Raw genomic sequence first — 18,509 nt, forward strand, 5'->3', positions numbered from 1 at the left:
GAGCTAATAAAATTCACCATCTTAGTTTTGGGTCTTGTATGTAATGTTTATTTTTACACTTCTGGTTTGAATTTGAGTTAGCTGGCTAGGTTTTCAGAGAGAAAAGAAAAACAAAGGCCAGTCCTTGTCCCCTAAGAATATACAGCTGCATGTGACGTTTGAAATAAGAGTGTTTTTTTTTTTTTTTAAGCAGGCCCTGAACTCTCCTTGCAAAGCCTTGGATTTGGTCCCGATACCCACCTATTGAACACGCTTGCAGTTGGACTGTGCTCCCGCTCCCGGTCCCTTTCTCGGGTCCGCTCCCGCTCTCGGTCACGATCCCGATCCCGTTCTCGGTCTCGGTCTCTTTCACGCTCTCTGTCTTTATCCCTTCGGGAATAATAATCCCACTGTTTGGTTGTGTCCATGAGGCTAGTCCATGATGGGGCAGAACCTGCAAGGTGCGGAAAGGTGACTAAAGAAAAAAATCCCAGGATTAGAAAACCAACAAAAAGTTTGCAGCATTTGAAAAGCGCAAAAATGAATCGCACTGGGATTACTCCCCATTTATAAAAGGGAAGCCTAAGGATGTGAGGTTCACTGTAAAAACCCACCTTGAATGACTGGATTGAATAAAGCTTACAAACTAATTGCTTCCCCTTTCCCAGTGGTGAATTCTACATCCAGTAGCAATTTAAAAAGTAATGTCAATTGGAGTATCTCTTATGGCATTATATTTAAATGCCACATTTGTGTTCTTTTGTATTTGCAGCTGCACTTATTTACTTTCTTTTACATTGTTTTTCTAAACTTTAAAAGGATAAAAGAGAGAGACCCGGATATCTGCAAGAGGTTCCAAGTTTGGCAGATGCGTTTAAAGTGCTCCGAACTAAAAACAAAACATTTTATATTCTGGAGTTTCAACCTAAGGCCAGGACAAAAAGGGGAGCTTAATTCATGTTGTTTTGAATAGCCTGATATCTGTAAATTAGTATTTCTGGTTAGGCAGAATCCCATTGATTTGTAAATTGCCAGCATTACTAGAGCTGAGGGGGCGAGGAAGATTCAAATTGGGAACACATTTAAAGAGACAAACATTTTGAAAATATTGTTGCCTGCCTGGGAAAGCAAATTTACTGTTAATTTTTTTTAAAAGATTGGCATGGAGTAATTGTCATTCCCAGACTGTCATGTAATAGCCCTGTCACTGGGCTCTCTAAGTGAGCCACCCACCCCAACCACTAAATATAACAGCAAAAGGGTGCATTTCAAGCAAATCTGAAGCCAAGGATTCAAGGGATGTTAATTTTATAGTTGCTTGTGGCCTGTGTTGAAGTTAATCTATCTTTCGTAACTGAACGCAGCTTTGAGGCAGACACCAAAAAGGATGTTCATTGGTTTCTTCCATTATTTGCTAGGGGAACTTTGAAAACACTTCCTTTTTTTTAATTAAAATATTCCTTGACAATTTTTTATGAAGTAATAGTGATGGGCACCACTCAAATGATCATCCCACCTTGTTATGTCGTTTTAAGACAAAAACAAAAAACCCCAGATACTTATTTTGATTACTCCTTGTGCCCTATAGAAGAAACTTGATTTGATTGTTCGTTTCTTTTGGTTTCTCCTGCCAGAACAGACTTTGTTCAAAATATTCCAAGTTCTTTTGCTCTCAACTTGGAATAAAATAGTTTTTTTTTTTCATTCAGTACTTACCCAAACCAATTTACCAGGCACTGAGCGCTGAAAATCAAACCAACACACTAATAAAGAGAGGTTCTAGTCCCGTGATGGTGAACCTATGGCATGCATGCCACAGGTGGCACGCAGAGCCATTTGTGAGGGCATGTGAGCCTCAGCCAAACTTACCTGCACTACGCGTGTGCACACCTCCCAGCTGATTTTCGGCCCATTTGAGGCCTTTTTCGCTCTCCCAGGTGCTCAAGGGAAGCCTCTGCAGCCTTTAGAGGCCGAAAAATGGGAGTGCCAAAACCAGAATTGCTGAAAACAGGCCCGTTTTTTGGCCTCCAAAGTCTGCAGAGGCTTCCCTCAAGCCCCCGGGAAGGTGAAAACGGCCTCAAACAGGCCAAAAATCAGCATGTGCAGTGCAGGTGGGGGGGGGGTTGTGCACACATGTGCAGGGGGGCGCATTGCATTGTGGGTGCTGGCTCGCGCACTCGCTTTCGGCACACCACAACTAAAAGGTTCACCATCACTGTTCTAGTTTCTAGGTCCTGAAAATGCATAAATGTGGGGAAAAAATTACTTCAAACATCACTTTTGTTCATTTTGGCCTTACAGATAGTCCCTGATTTACAACTGTTCCCTTAGAAGTGACGATGGCTTCAGAAAAAATGACTTGCAAACTCTCCTCAAAGTTATAACCACTGGACCATCCTCCCATGGTCCACGTTATTGCAATTCCGGTGCTTGGCAAGTGGTTGGCCTTTATGATGGTGGCAGGGTCTTGCTGTCACATGATCACAGTTTGTGACATTCCCAGCTGGCTTCCAAACAAGCCAAGTCAATTCAGGAAGCCAGGTTCATTTAATAACTATAGTAAAGAATGGTTAAAACATTGGGTCTAATCATAGTCAACTATCTTGCGACCATGCCGATTTACGACAGAAATGGAAGACAAAAATAATTCCTATTTTTGTGATAAAATAATCCATTAGTGAAAAAGACAAAATGTATCCAAAGGAGGATACAGACATTCTTTCTATGTGCACAGGGGGTCATTTCTGGATGCTGCCTAGTGCTCTAAAGCAGGAGTCTCCAACCTTGGCCACTGTAAGACTTGTGGACTTCAACTCCCAGAATTCCTCAGCCAGCTTTGCTTTGCTGGCTGAGGAATACTGGGAGTTGAAGTCCACAAGTCTTAAAAGTGGCCAAAGTTGGAAACCCCTGCTCTAAACGGCTGCAGATTCATTGCTTAAAAGTGACATTAGTCACTGAGAAATGATTTTCTTTATAAAGCTTTTCAAATAATTGACTGAAATTATACCAAATACTAAATCATGGAAGCAAATGCCAATCTTACAATCTAAAATGGGAATCCATGAAGTTTGGAAATCCAAATGGCCTGATTCTGAGGTATCCAGAATCTGTATATAATAAAGGCGTTTGGATTTCTTTTTACTATTTCACTTTAGCAGTCACGCTCATAAAAATGTACACAGGGAACCATCCTGAACAATATTATTTATTGAACAATAATTAAAATGTACTGAACTTTCTCACAAGATATCTCCCTAGCAGTAGAAGGTGAGTAGCACAAGGAAAGGAACAGCCACTTGCTTCTCCTTTTTGAAGGATAGAAATTTCTAAGCACCAGGAATTTTTAATCCTTCTTCAATTAGAAGCATAACTTTCTACTATTACCAAACAGGACAGCACCAATACAATTTCTAAACCAGGAACGTGGGGAGATTCACAAAATACTAAACTTAGAATGAAATTACAAAGCCTGAGAAGAAATAGGTTCAATTAAAAATTAGATAAATAAATAATTGAATGGGAATAACATTCAACTTGAAACGTGTTATGAAAAGGCAACAAGCGATTTCCCCGTAACAAAAAAACTTTTTTTACAAAATACAGATGATATATAAAACAAGAATTCCAAGAATACTTTTTTTAAAAAAAACGTCAGCGTTATCACTATTAATCACAAGAGGGGAAAACATTATTATATTTAAACAGGAGAATAAATGAGTTTTTCAAGAAAGCTGGTTCCTAGAGAAGTTCAAGGAAAGGTAACTGACTTTGTGTTACCCAAAATAAATCTCAGCCTCTTCTATTATTAAAAGGGCATCATAGAACATAGGACTCGAAGGGATTTCGGATGTCTCTTGGGCCAATTCCCTCAAGGCAGGAGACTTTATACCATTCCCGACAAAGGATTGTTTGAAAATCTTCCGCAATGGTTTATTGATTTATTATTCTCCCCGCCAGGAAAGCCCTCTTTTCTTCTCGGTTGGATCTCTTTTTAACAAGCTACCAATCCTTCGCTTCTTGTCTTGCCCTCTGGTGCTTTGGAGAATAGGCTGACCTCTCTCTTCTCTGTGATAGCCCTCAAGTACTGGAAGACAATGATCATACCCGCCCCAAACTTTCTCTTCTGCAGGCTAGATATACCTAGCACCCTATGCATCAATCTATAGAATATGGGTTGCAGATCTTTGCACTAAATGGGATTGAATAAGACTGCTCAAGGTAATATTGCTCCATGCTTCCGACAGCAATCAAACAAACAAAAGGGAGTAGCAAAATTAATTTTTTACAACGTGGGTAGGCTCAGGAGTCTCCTTGTGCACGTCTTCTGGTGCTATGATGATACGGGTTCCATTTTGTTTTTTAACATTCAGCATTTATTGGAAATAGAAAACCTACAATCCAGAGGTGAGATGTGCCCCCAATCTCCTGGCCTTTTGAAAATACCTAAATATCTAAAGATTGGGCTCTAACTTGAAGCTCAAAGAGAAGCATGCACCCATGGGGCTGATTTAGGACCCTGATTAGCACCCTGAATTCTCTCTCCCTGCCTTTTAATTGCTTTTTAATATTGACATTTACTATCATTGCTTCCACTGTGCATTTTTTACATTCGCTTTTTGTTTTTAACATTTTATCTTATCAGAGGCCTTCTGGGAAGGAGATGGGCAACTTTTAAATTGGATAATTTCAGAAAAAAAATATTTGTAATTAACTGTTTAATATAGCATGCTACAAATATACACAACCTTATTATCACCATTTGTTGCCACCTTCTCTCTGTCAGCTTCCTCGGAGAGTCAACCCTGCGAGACTGAATGACTTGCCAAGATAGCTTAATGACCACAACCAGAAACGCTGGGATTGCGGTTGTTGAGGAAAACGGGTCACGTGGAATTTTACTTAACTACCGCTTTGCTCAACAACTGAAATTCTGATAGTAAGAATGGATGCAAGTCGAGGACTGAATGTATTTTCAGTTAACTGATTGCCCTCATGCCTCCTCTCACCATATGATAGTAGACTAGTGCCTGCCAATGGATGCTTGACAAATGAAAGATTATAATAGACAAGACTTAGGAAACAAACAATAAACTAGGTTATTAGTTTTCCTGTAGACAAGAAAAAATTTTTAGATATGAAAATATAGCAAGCCAGGTGACATTTTCAAGCAGCGAACTAAAGACACTTACCACCACCGTATGGAAATGCACGAGCAGAGCGGCTATCATAACCAGAGGAATGTCCACTGTTGGGAAATAAATATAAATCAAGCCTCTTTCATATTTCTGTTCAAATTAACCAATTTCTATTGCATTACAGGTCCAGTTACTGAACTGTGCATTTGTTTGCAAGCGTAGAAAAGGATTAATCATCAACATGCTGAAGTAAATCAGTATGGGCTGCCACTGTCAACTGAATGACAGTGCCCTGAACATACTATGCCTTCAGCTCTGCAGGAATAAATTAAGGCAACTAGCTACCTGATCCATCTCTGCATGTATAAAGAGGTTTATCAATGTCTTCTATGCTCCCTGTGATTATCTTCATAAACAGGATGAGGGTGTCGGAAGTAGGTCTGTTTGGGTCCTTCGTGCACAGCCTCATTGTTATTTGTGCACCCCTCTACACATTCTGCAACAGAAAGCCTTACGAAACTACATGTTAAGGCAAGCAACAGACCCAATTCTCTGCTTTTTGGTTCATACTCCAACATGGATGGATTCACCTTTGAACCTATCAGCCCAATATTCCCAGAAATATTCCTGTCTGGCTTTGTTCATATTCCGTCTTTCCATCTTACGGGTCGGACGGATGCAGCCAGCTACACTAGGAAAGTATAGACAAAACGGATCTCTATGTGGTAGAGAACGTGGGAAAAGGTTCTTCCATTAGAAAACTTTTAATGTCAAGGTCTTGACCACTGAACCTGCCCCCCGATATCATTCAGTCAGTTGGTGAGGAGTGAGAAGGTAGATCTATGGCCAAATCCAATCCTACCACTGCTAATATGAAGAAAAGTTTTGATTCAGATCATGATTAATATATGTAGTTTGGGGTTAAACGTTTTCCCCCACTGGCTGTTTTCACTTAATCACTTATACTAGGAGGCATTTGTCATTAAATCATAAAATGATATTAAATCATAAATGGTATTAAATCATAAAATTAATTATTCATTCATTTTCAGTGCTTGGCAACTGGCCCACACTTCCAGCTAATTGCAGCATCCTGTAGTCACATGACTAATTTTATGACACTTTTTTGCCAGAATTTGGCATTCATTTCTGATTTCCAGCAAAAAGCACTCCACAATGTTTTAGCTATGGGTTCGATTTATGACTCCTGTGTTTGCTTAATGACACAAGAAAAGTCATAAAATTGGGTGTGGTCACATGGTGACCTATGACTGCCATGTCTTATGACCGAACTTGTGATTCAATTACGGTTGTAGGTCAAGGACTACCTGCACTTAACAGCAGGGGTCTTCAAAACTTGACAGCTTGAAGACTTGTGGACTTCAACTGCCAGAATTCCTCCTCCAAGTCATGTTAGCTCAGGAATTCTGGGAGTTGAAGCCCACAAGTCTTAAATTTGCCAAGTTTGAAGAGGGTCTTAGAGGGTCAAGCTTTCTACCAGAAACAATCCAGAGACCTTCCTGAAGAGCAACAATTAAAAAAGCCCCACAAACATCTTAGCGCCCAGATTACATTTTCCTGAATCAGAAATTTATAAAGATTAAAAAAAATACATGTTGTATATATGGCAGATTGTTACTATCTTGCCTAGCCCTGTTCCAAAGCTTTTTTTTTTAACTGAGAAGGAAATCAAACGTGCAAGAGTTGCTCAACTAATATCTAACTTCAGACTTCAAATCTTATTTGCTGTCCCCAATCGTTTTATCTTCACTGTCCATACCCTAGTCAACTCTACAATTAGCCTTGCTCTTTGTTCTACCTACCCCAAAGTGGCTGCTGAACCCACAAACTTACAAAGCAGGTTTCTTTTCGGTTCAAGGAAATTCAAAGAGTCAAAAACAAAAAACGGTATTTTTTGTTTGAATTCACATCCTAGCAATTGTTAAAACAAACAAAGCCCTTGTGACGGTAGATTACAAACTAAAAATTTACCTTTCTATAGTTGGTATAAGGGAAGGTGGTGGTCCTCCAGGTGGGGGAGGAAAGCCTGAAATATTTAATTAACAGGTTGGCTTAAATTGAAAACGAATTCTAAAATTAAGTTAGTGCATATTAGCTGGGTCCCAGCAGTAAACCAGCACAGCAACGTTTAGTAAAACTTTGTAGCAATAAATGATAGAACGATGCCAAAATAAAACAAATTTGCGTAGCTTTTTTTAAAAAACATTGCACACTTAATATATTCTAAGGTTCTTCCAATTCTTCAACTACTTTGAGCAAGTGGGCAACTCAAAGAAAACTGAGTGCATTTTTTTAAAAAGTGGGATATATTCAAATGTTCCTTATACCAAAAAGGAATTCACAGTTAAGTTTCATGCTACTTTTAAAATAAATAAATATACCTGGCGGTGGCACAGTTATTGGTATACCTAAAACAAAAAAGATGCACCCAGTCATTTCAGCAATGAGTTTATATTGTCTCATTCCCATATTGCGGTTCCCATATTGGCATTCTATGCCAACAACATATTTTTAAAAAGCCGGTAAGAATTGGCAGTAAATTAATTTCTACCACCAATCCCTATTGGCTTCAGTCCAGAAAGGTTGTGTGTGTGAATCTACACAAACAGCAGAACCTGATCATTTGTGGCCGTGTCCATGCAAATAAATGAATGAATGAATAAAAACTCTACCGCATGCACCCACATTAAAATATGTGCCCAACAAACGTACTGGCACTTTTCCATATTAATGACTTGAAATCTGTTGAGCAAGAGATGATGACATTATTTAAATAGTGAAGACACAATACAATTAGAATTTTCTGATTATATATTTTTTTTAAAAAAAAAACCTTTCGATATTTATGTATCATTAAACTCCAGGGACCATATCATCTAGATAGGAAGATATGTTACTCGTAATAAACATGTTATAAAAAGTAACTCTAAAAATATTAGCTTAAAGTAACATCTTAAATGTTCTTTTTCTTTGTAAAAATACACATGCACATTTCAATGGGAAAAAAACCCACCTGTGCCTTTATATCCTCAATGTTAACAGACAAGACAGCAAGTTCAAAATGGAAAATGACAGGTTAACGTTAACTGGGCCATACGGTTCTCATTAAAAGAACGTTAAAAAAAACCCCAAGAGAATATTCCTCCCATTGACACATCATACCAATCATGGCTGTTTGATAAAACTAACTTTAGCAATTATGAAATGCCTGATCCCTGACTAGTTATCTTACTTGCGAGAATGGGAATTAGACCAAGAGAGCCCATTCATATTGTAAAACGTGACAGGAAAAAGTACATAACATAGTTAACTCTGTCCATTAAATTGTATTGCTCACTTGGTTCATAAATCCTAGAAAAACATAGCTCTATACCATCTACTTTCAGTGACTATTCTCGGTAAGATTTAGTCAGCTTTTTAGGTTTACATTTTTTAAACAGCAGCAATTCTTCCGGCCTCCACAGATATTTGCATCACAAATAGCTAAGTGAACACAGAACCAGAGCTTCAAAGAAAAAAACCCTTTCAAAAGGATCATCCGAAGGATGTTTTTATATTGGAATGTATGAAAACTTTCCGGGCAGAAGTTCCAAGTTAATAATATTTGGCTAACAAGAAACTAATAAGAAACGTCTCTACCCCAATAGAGGAGGAATGGTCAGATTTTAATTTTGGTTTGCTCTTTGAAGATGAAATGCTGCAAACCTGAAAGAGCCAAAGCTACAATACAATTGTTTCCAAGTGTATGAAACTGCAAGTGATAAAAAAAGAAAAGAAAAAAGGGGGAAAGCCTCAGGGCAGGCTCATCTGATAAACTTGTGCCTCCTTTGCTTCCACATGTGGAAATGTCTCCTTTGCTTCCAAATATGATTGAATGCTGAACTTCAGTAAAAAAAAATCTGACTTCGTGCCTCTCAAAAACTTGTGAATAATGGTTTTATTTTCTCATTCCTCACACTTTCATCTCAGGTTTCATCGATCAATTACAAGTACAGATATACTGGTAGTCCTTGACTTATGTGCACAATTGAACCCAACATTCCTGTGGCTAAAAGAAACATTTGTTAAGTGAACTTTGCCCCATTTTAAGATTTTACTTGCCACAGTTGTTAAGTGAATCACTGCCATTATTAAGTAATTCAGTTGTTAAGTGAATCTGGCTTCCCCATTGACTTTGCCTGTTAGACCGTCGCAAAAGGGGATCAGACGTGGCACAGCAACTGTCATAAGTATCTGAATTTTGATCACAGGACCATGAGGAGGCTGCAACAGTTATAAGTGTGAAAAATGGCCCTAAGTCACTTTTTTCAGTGCCGTTGTACTCTGGTCACTAAATGAACTGTGGTTAAGTCAAGGACTACCTGCAGTTATGCTGAAATGAACTCCCCTCAAATAACGGCTGTTGTTCAAATTCAAAAGATTCCAGTAATTATTGACAAGCTTATTGTCTGTCAATTCTGCAATTATATTTGTGACAAAAGCTGTGAATGTGTCAGAAAAACAGCCGTTTCCTATGGAGATTCTCAAGTCATGCAGGTCATGGTTATCCCAAAGATGCTTCTTTAAAGAGGCAACTGGACTTTCTGGTTTTTCTTTGGAAGACATTTTGCCTCTCATCCAAGAGAGATGAAGAAGAAGGTTCTTGAATGAGAAGCGAAATGTCTTCGAAAGAAAAACCAGAAAGTCCAGAAGCACCTTTGGGACAGAAAGTTTCCTACTATTTTGGCAAAAATAGATGTAGGCAATATTTTAATTTGTATTTTGGGCAAGAAGCATTGCAATCACTGGGGTGGGGGAGAGTACACAGGCAAAAGAAATACTGAATGATCTCAAAGCTATTCCTAGATGAATTAGTGTAACCTTACATTCAAATAAGTAGATTTCCTTGTAATTAAGTATGTAGTCCAGCTTTAGTTTGACAATTAACTACAGGTGAAAACTTACTATGTAAAATGTTCCTTTTATGAACTCTATAAACAGCTTATTTCCAAAACTTAACATTTAGAGATGTTTATCACAATGTTATTTTATTTTAAATGATATGTGTTAATTTTTTTGTTTTCATTATTTGCCAGCTCTCAGAAAACTACACTCAAGTATGATATGTTACTGTTGCAGCTAAGGTGTGAACGATAAGGAAAGGAAAACTGTATTTCATTAGTCCTACCGTTCAATATGCTGTGTGCGTTAACTAATACCAATAATAATTAATATTAACTAATCACCAATATTGATCTGGAGCTCTGCTTCAAGTGCTCCTGCCAAATCAAACGAGCCAGGGGATCACAAGAAAGTGGCTACAGAGGTGCTTCCTCTGTAGGACAAACCTACAACGTTCTAGCTCAGGGGTCTCCACCCTTGGCAACTTGAAGACTTGTGGACTTCAACTCCCAGGATTCCTCAGCCAGCTTTGAGGCGAGGAGCTGGCTGAGGAATCCTGGGAGTTGAAGTCCAGAACTCTTCAAGTTGCCAAGGGTGGAGACCTCTGTTCTAGCTAGAGAGGGGCTCCTTAACTCCCAGTCCTGGACCAGCGCTGGACCACAGCAAGCCAGAAACCAGGCCGCGCAAACAAGCAAAGCTCCATTCACGGGATGCAGGCAGCACAAGAAACCATGCCCTCTCTGGTCTGTGAAAAATCTCTCTCCACGGAACCGGTCCCTAATGCCCAAAAGGTTGGGGGCGGGCACTGCTGCCACCTACATTATGATTTTTCTGGAACCAAGTGAGGGCCTTAGCTTTCTGAGCACATTTCACTCAATTTGGAGTTACGGAGTATTACTAATTTGTTGTTTATTGCAAGTACAAATGCTCTTCTTATTGCTGTGGTTTCTGACAATTAAGATCTATTGTACTGCTGTTTCTGCTTTATATTCTATATATAATTAATATGGATAGTAAGAAAATTGTAACTGTTGGGATTGTCTAAAATTGAAGCAAATTGCTAATAAAATGCTCTTTGAGAATACCTTCAGTGCATGATACCTATCAAGGACTAAAATATTTCCAATTAGCCCACAATTTATTCTGTCCTGTTTTAAATTTAAGGTGGTGATCAGAAGACAGCCAGTCCAATAATCTTATTTGTATTTTATGTTGCAGTTCAAATTCCACATGAAGGAAATTACATGAAATTCTCCAAAGACCAGGAACCAGTTACTTAGAAGCGGCAGCATATCAATAATTATGATCTTTCAGGAAAAGAGGAGAAATGTGAAAACTACTTCAGAAATGAAACATATTCTTCAAGCAAAATGATTTTTAGAAGCCACATAGAATATTACAGTACCAAATAAAAATTGAATTTTGCTCAGAACATGTCTAATTCTAAATACACAACATTGTGGTTTGGGGTTCAGGTGAGGCACATACACTGCAATTAAAACACTGTCCTTTTTCCCCCCAACTTTTCTTTTTACCTGGAGGAGGAATAAGAGGAGGAGCAGTACTAACTGATGGAGGCGGTGGAAGGAATGGAGGTGGAGGAAGATGGGTGGGTGGAGCTCCTGGAGGAAAAAACGGAGGCGGCTTGGAAAAATTGTTGTCTACATCACTGCTGGAGCGTTCAGAAAGAACCTATAAATAAAACCAATTTTATATTTGCCTTTGGACAAAAAGGAGCGGAAAATGTACTTTCCTCCCCTTCGGGACCTGCTAAATCTAAACTAATATTTGCATTTGCCTGCTTCTATTCAATGGAATAATCTATTCAATGGGGAGGGAGGGGCAAGTAATGCAATGTTTTGCAATAAACCCTTGAGGGAGGAAGATCAAATCTGTTTATGGCAGGGGTGTCAAATTCAATTGCACTGAGGGCCGCATCAAGGTTGTGCTTGGCCTCGAAGGACCAGTGGGGGCGTGGGGCATGGCCATCACCATGGTAGGCATGACACGGGACCGCACCTCCACATATGGTTTTTATGCACTTATAAAAATAGAGAGGGGTACATTTCTGTGATTTGATTTAATACATAGTTGATCTACTTGATCACCCTATGAGAGAGAGACCAGGTCAAGAAACTAACTCCATAGGAAGACTAGAACTACAAGTTATTGACATAGGCTATAGTAGCAGAATCCTGCAAGCCGGAAAGGTGAAATATGTTACCTTTCCTCCCTTTTATAACTTTCTGAGTCACACACACCCCTACCAGAGTGCTGCAGGAGTCCATCCAGGCCCAGAATGGAGCCGGGGGTAGGGCATGCCCCCCCCCGGGGCCCCTTTTTTGGTAGCAGAGGCACCGTGGGCTATTTCCAGGCCGGTCCCGTGGGCCATATCTAACCACACTGCATGCCGGATACAGCCCGCGGGCCTTGAGTTTGACCCCTGGTTTATGGCATGTGCCACCAATCAGTGCTCTTTTTGAAATTTCTATATTGCATAAAGGAGGCCCTACAGCTTTGGGGAGAGCAAGGAACACGTGTCACACTTTCATGGATGAAACAATCCATGATAATATAATAAATTAATATAATAGCCCGTTATATTAAAAGGATAACAATTCAATCTTTCGATTTGAAATTCTCTCCAACTTCCTTCAATTCTAATGTATCTAATGAATAAATCCATGGCTTGATTGTGAGTCATATTCACTGTTTTATTTTTTTATTTTTATTTTGCGTAACAACCCTAACACATTGTGTAAGTTCATCTTCTGTACTGATGTTGGATGGGAATTTTTGGGATTGAGGGTAGAAGTTATTTTGTTTTACATTTATGAAAACAAACCTGAATATTGCTATTCTCATTGGCACGCCGCCTTCCCTCTACTCGGCTGATTGTGATGGTCTGTCCAATCACATCTATTGTCCCAGAGAGGCGTCTGAAAAAGGAAGTACAAAACATTATTTCATAAAACATTTAAACTAAGTGCAAACAATTTTCATAAATATTGTTTTGGAAAATGGAAGGATTGTGTAAGTAAGATTTAAAAAAAATAGGAATTTATTTTGGCTGATAAAAGCACAGGAACTATAGTTTTTTTTTTTCTCTACAGAAATTTTTTGTTGTCCTCCAGATTGGGGGTTCGATCCCTCAAATCTTCAGCCAAGCAGGGCTAGACAGGAATTTGGAGAACTGAAATTCAATACATCCGAGGGGGCACCAGACCATGGAAGGCTGCTGTAATGAATTGTATAAAACCCCCCAAGAAAAAATAATGTACAGATCTGCTTTAATCGGGATTGTTGCCACCGAAAAACAGTATAGGATCTCCTGCTTGAGCAGGGGGGGTTGGTCTGCAAGACCTCCAAGGTCCCTTCCAACTCTGTTATTCTATTTGTTTATGTACTGACAGGAAGATTCTTAAATGTCAAGGTTAGGTGGTGACCTGGAGTCAATTTACAAAATATTATTTAAGAAAGTGAAAAGGACAGAATGGATAAGGCCTTGATGAACCAGTGTTATTCTGATCTATAGGCGGTAGGTAATTTATATAAAAGGGTATTCGTTAATTCTTTAATGTAATAGGAGTGCAAATGGAACAAGCTATGAACTGCTTCCTACTGAATCCCTCTGGCACTCTGGACAAGCAGCCTCAGAATTTAAGGCTTAGGAGGGGTCATCTAGTCCTACCCCTGGCCCAATGTAAAAATTTACTCCTATAATGACCCTAAGAGATGATCACCAAGCCTCTTTTAAAATGCCTCCAACAAAGGAGAGTTTGCTTCCTGAGATGAGCAGTTCTTCCAGTTTAGGAGCATTTATCTCCTGACGGCCAATCAAAACCAATTTCCTTGCAATTTAAATCCATTTGATTATTCTGTTTTTATAGCCACACCCACTTGCACACAGCTTGGGGTTCTGAAACAATTCTGACTGCCCTCCTTCTACGTAATAGCTGTTCAGATATTTTATAAGAATTGTTATGAGAAAGGGATCTAGGTGTCCTAGCGCAATGGCCCCCAAACCTTTGGGGTACCAGGGACCGGTTCTGTGGAGAGGTTTTTCACAGACCGGAGGGGGGCCTGGTTTCTTGCGCAGCTTGCATCCTGTGAATGGGGCTTTGCTTGTTTGTGCGGCCCGGTTTCTGGCATGCTGCGGTCCAGTCCAGTGCTGGTCCAAGACTGGGGGTTGGGGAGCCCTGCTCTAGCTAGAACAGAGGTCTCCAGCCTTGGCAACTTGAAAACTTGTGGACTTCAACTCCCAGGATTCCTCAGTCAGCAAAAGCTGGCTGAGTAATCCTGGGAGTTGAAGTCCACAAGTCTTCAAGTTGCCAAGGGTGGAGAGCCCTGAGCTAGAACGTTGTATAGATAAGGAAGCACCTCTGTGGCCACTTTCTTGTGATCCCCTGGCCCGTTTGATTTGGCAGGAGCACTTGAAGCAGAGCTCCAGATCAATATTGGGGATTAGTTAATATTAATTAATACTGGTTAATACCAGTATTAACCAGTATTAACGCAGTAACTAATATTGGTATTAGTTAATTATTGGTTCCGTGGAGTGAGTTTTTTCATGGACCAGAGGGGGTGTGGTTTCATGTGCTGCCTGCATCCCACAGATGGGGCTTTGGCCCAGTTCCTGGCATGCTGTGGCCCGGTGCTGGTCCATGGACCGGGGGGGGGGGGAGGGGAGGGGTTCAGGACCAGTCCTTTTACAGCAACCAAAAAAGCCAACGCAGTCCTAGACTGCAATTAACAAAGGGATAGGAGAGGTAGTCCTCGACTTACAAAAGTTCGTCTAGTGCAGTGGTTCCCAAACTTTTTCAGTCCACCGCCCCCTTGGTGCTACAAACTCATCCTCAATGCCCCCCACCCAGGGGCGGGATTCAAATTTCTGTGGGCATGGCCTAATTTGAGAGTGTGGTTTGCTGGTAACGTGACCGGGTGGGTGTGGCTTACTGGACACATGACTGGGTGGGAGTGGCTTACTGGACACATGGCTGGGTGGGCGTGGCTTGCTAGTCACATGACTGTGTGGGTGTGGTTTGGTGACTGGCAAACCGAATACAAGTGGTCCTCACTTAATGGCCGGCTGCTTAGCACGTGTTCTAATTTATGACTGGCCTTCCCAGAACTACTTGACCTGTTTTTGGAGTTTTGACAGTCATGCACATACATATACACATAGTCCCTTCCAACCTTGCTGGAGCAGGTCATTGGACTAGATTGCTCTCCTTTCCCAACGGATGCATTCGGGGAAAGGCCCTGCCGCCCCGAACATGGCGGCGGGATGTTTGAAAAGGAGAACAAAGCCACTCTGGCTTTTTGCTCACTCTGGCTTTGTTCTCCTTTCCCAATGCTGCGTTCGGGGCAAGGCCCCCAGGATCACCCCATTGAGCTCCTTGCACCAGAGTGTGCAAGTCAATGGGGTGATCCTGCGGGGCCTCGCCTCGAACGCGGTGGCGGACTGATTTTTTCTCACCCCTGAATTGTGCCCTGCTGCTCACCTCCAGCGCCCCCTGGGGTATGGAGGATAAAACATACAGATTTCACTGAAGGCTGCATCAGATTCCGGTTTGACCTCGGGGAGCCAGGGTGGACGTGGCCAGCATGATGGCACTTGTATTGGGGGGGGGCACCTGTGGTGCCCTGAGCGCTCTGCCAATGAAAACGGGTTCCCAAGCTCCGTTGTCTACTGGGACGGCCTCCTGCAACCCTCTGCCAGAAAAAATGGAGCTTGGGAGGACTGCCCTCATGAGCTCCATTTTCACCACGGGCTGGTCCTTCACTATTTCCAGGGTGGCCCCAGATTGTTGGAGGCAATAGGCTGACTCTGTAAAGTGCTTAGAGAGGGCTCTAAAGCCCTGTGAATCAGTATGTAAGTCTAAGTGCTATTGCTATGGTTAATCAGTATTTCATTTGGAAAGTGGAGCCATGTATGGCCACTGTAATAGCACAGTGGGTGTAAAGGAACTACTAGCAGAGTAAAAACAAAACAATTATGGGACGAATCCTGGTGCAGAAAATAATCTAAACATTGATTGGCACTCATGAACTTTGGTGCTCCTTGATGAAATAACAGTGTTCTATGTGTTCATTTTATTATCATCATAGGGGGGAAAAAGAGGGAGGAAAAAAACATAACGGGCTTTGATGAAATTAACCCAAAAATATTTTAAATTTTAAGACTCCCCAATTCTATAATGAAGTACACACAGAAAATACTCTCCTCACAATTCCAAGAATCTAGTTGGGTATTATGATCAGGATTAACCTGTATTTATACTTCCACATCTGTGTTGGTAAAATAGGCTTATGTGGCCAAGTCCAGCCCAATTCCATCTATTGAGGAAAAATATGGCATTGTAAAAAAAAATTGTTTAAAAACACGAACATGTATTTTAAAATGTTCTTACCTTAGTTCGGGTGACTCAGCCCTCCCATATCGAGCCTGCCACTTCACAGCGCCCGAACTGGTTTTCCTGACTGCAGTGCCTGTCTGCGACTGAGAAGAGGCGCTGTTTCTGGTGAGATAAATGTTCTAGGTCAGTGGTGGCTAACCTTTTTGGGCTCCTGTGGCAAAAATTGTGCATGCGCTCATGCGCCAGCACCCAGAAGGCAATGTGCACCCCCACACACACCTCCTGAGCATGTGCGCACAATCCCCCCCCCTTACCTGCATTGCGCCTCCCAGCTGATTTTCGGCCTCTTTGAGGCCTTTTTCGGCCTCCCAGAGGCTTGAGGACAGCGTCTGGAAATACAGGAAGCGATGAAATGGGCCTATTTTTCGGCCTGCAAAGGCTGCAGAAGCTATCCTCAAGTCTCTGGGAGGCCGAAAATCAGCTGGGAAGCGCGTGCATGCGCAGTGAGATAAGTCTGCCTGCGGCTCGCGTGCCAGCACAAATGGCTCTGCATGCCACCTGTGGCACGCATGCCATAGATGCACCATCATGGTTCTAGGTCTTTCTTTTCTTATGTTTCTACCTTTTCCTATTATCAGACACAATTTTCTACCCCTCACTCTGTCACATTAATTCCCCCCACTCCCCCCATCTGCGCCTTCCTGTGATTCTGGGAGACAGAATCATTCTAAGAGTGGTCTAGACTAGAGATGCTTTAACCATATTCACTAAGTCATTTCATCTCATGTTAAGAGAAAACACAAACACACAAACAAGCAAGAAAACCAAATAGAGCTGGATTTATCCAGGTACCATGCAGTTGCAGAGAAAGAAGCTATGATTTGTTTTTGGATTATTTTTTTCTGTTTTGTTTCAAGAAAAACAATTCAGACTCTTTGATTCACCATTAGCATCAACACGGATAGAACAGTTCATAATCAGACTTGAGAAGTCGAAAGTAAAATATACATATGTTCATGGCAAAACAATTGCAACATTTATAGAATCTAGGAATTAAATATACTTTTAAATGGCTGGACCTAAAATATAGGGTAACAATAACCTATAATGTTATAGGTTAACATTAACAATAATGTACTGCTTGATAAACATCTATTTTTCCCCATCTGAAATTTCTATGATGTTTTCATGTCTTCCCCCGCCAAGAAAAGGGCAATATATAAAATGATGGCCAGTGCTTTCAATATTCGTGATGTAATACAAATATTCCTGTTTCCCTTATTTATAGGGACACAGACAAGAAAACCCTAATAAATCAATCTTTATTTGGTTGTAGACCAGCAGGCAGGATAGTCACAGTTAATATATTTTCTAAGATATCTAAGAGGGATTAGTGTTAATACTATGGCATACTATGAAGACTATTAATCTGTACTTGGCTGTGGAAAGAGAAATGAAATCAGATTGATCTGCTAATAACATTTTAAGATAAAACAAATTAGAATAACCAGGGTATTTAATGAAAAGTAAAAATAATTGTAAATAACAAAAAGTAAAAACAATGATTGATTAAACACCTGAAACCAAACAAGGCTCCTAAACATGACTTTATCTCAGGTGATCCAAAATAATCTAGATAGGTGTGTACCTGTTCTGGCTTCCCTATTCACCTGCATCAATAATCATGCTAAAATTCCAATGATTGGGGCCTAGCTCTGGTCATCCCAATCCACAAAGAAGCAGAGATCTACCTGCCTCCTCTTACTACGCCATCAGCCTCCCTTGTGGTCAGCAAAGTATATGCCAGATATTGTATAACAAGCTCTTGGACTAGAATAGATCATAAGTGAGAATATTTTGGCTGATGAGCAGGCAGGCATCAGAGAAAGCTGCTCAATCACTGACCATGCTCTAACCCCCGCCCCAACATCTAGTCGAAAAATACTCCTCTTGAGTGTGCTCATCACACAAAAAACTATGATCATTTATTTGAGAAAATCAAAATGAATTCAGTAGAGGCCAACATAGATCATATAAAACAGGATTATTAGCTTTCAATAGGATTCAACTGGATTATGAGCTTGTATTCAGACTATCTTATTATATAACAGTTACAAGCAAAATCAGCTAGTGT

The 18,509-nt window shown here is 40.6% G+C and overlaps 1 protein-coding gene across 40 annotated transcripts in view; it reads right to left on the reverse strand.

Moving 5' to 3' along the window:
• FIP1L1 (factor interacting with PAPOLA and CPSF1) overlaps positions 1–18,509 on the reverse strand; it is a 39,722-nt gene that overhangs the window by 5,458 nt on the left and 15,755 nt on the right. For 4 of the 40 annotated variants that reach the window (XM_087963545.1, XM_087963536.1, XM_087963534.1 and 1 more), the window contains 9 exons: positions 16,690–16,764; positions 16,430–16,537; positions 12,862–12,955; positions 11,552–11,708; positions 8,149–8,163; positions 7,517–7,543; positions 7,107–7,161; positions 5,169–5,224; positions 241–454 (listed from right to left, as the gene is read on the reverse strand). In XM_087963545.1, coding sequence (XP_087819671.1) covers positions 241–454; positions 5,169–5,224; positions 7,107–7,161; positions 7,517–7,543; positions 8,149–8,163; positions 11,552–11,708; positions 12,862–12,955; positions 16,430–16,537; positions 16,690–16,764 — 801 coding nt within the window. The remainder of the gene's footprint in view (positions 1–240; positions 455–5,168; positions 5,225–7,106; positions 7,162–7,516; positions 7,544–8,148; positions 8,164–11,551; positions 11,709–12,861; positions 12,956–16,429; positions 16,538–16,689; positions 16,765–18,509) is intronic. The other 36 variants (XM_087963556.1, XM_087963548.1, XM_087963547.1 and 33 more) reach the window with 10 other exon arrangements.

This window comes from Notechis scutatus, chromosome 4 (genome assembly GCF_049901735.1).
Source record: "Notechis scutatus isolate UNSWTSFEM ecotype Mainland chromosome 4, rNotScu1.2, whole genome shotgun sequence".
Taxonomy (NCBI): domain Eukaryota; kingdom Metazoa; phylum Chordata; class Lepidosauria; order Squamata; family Elapidae; genus Notechis; species Notechis scutatus.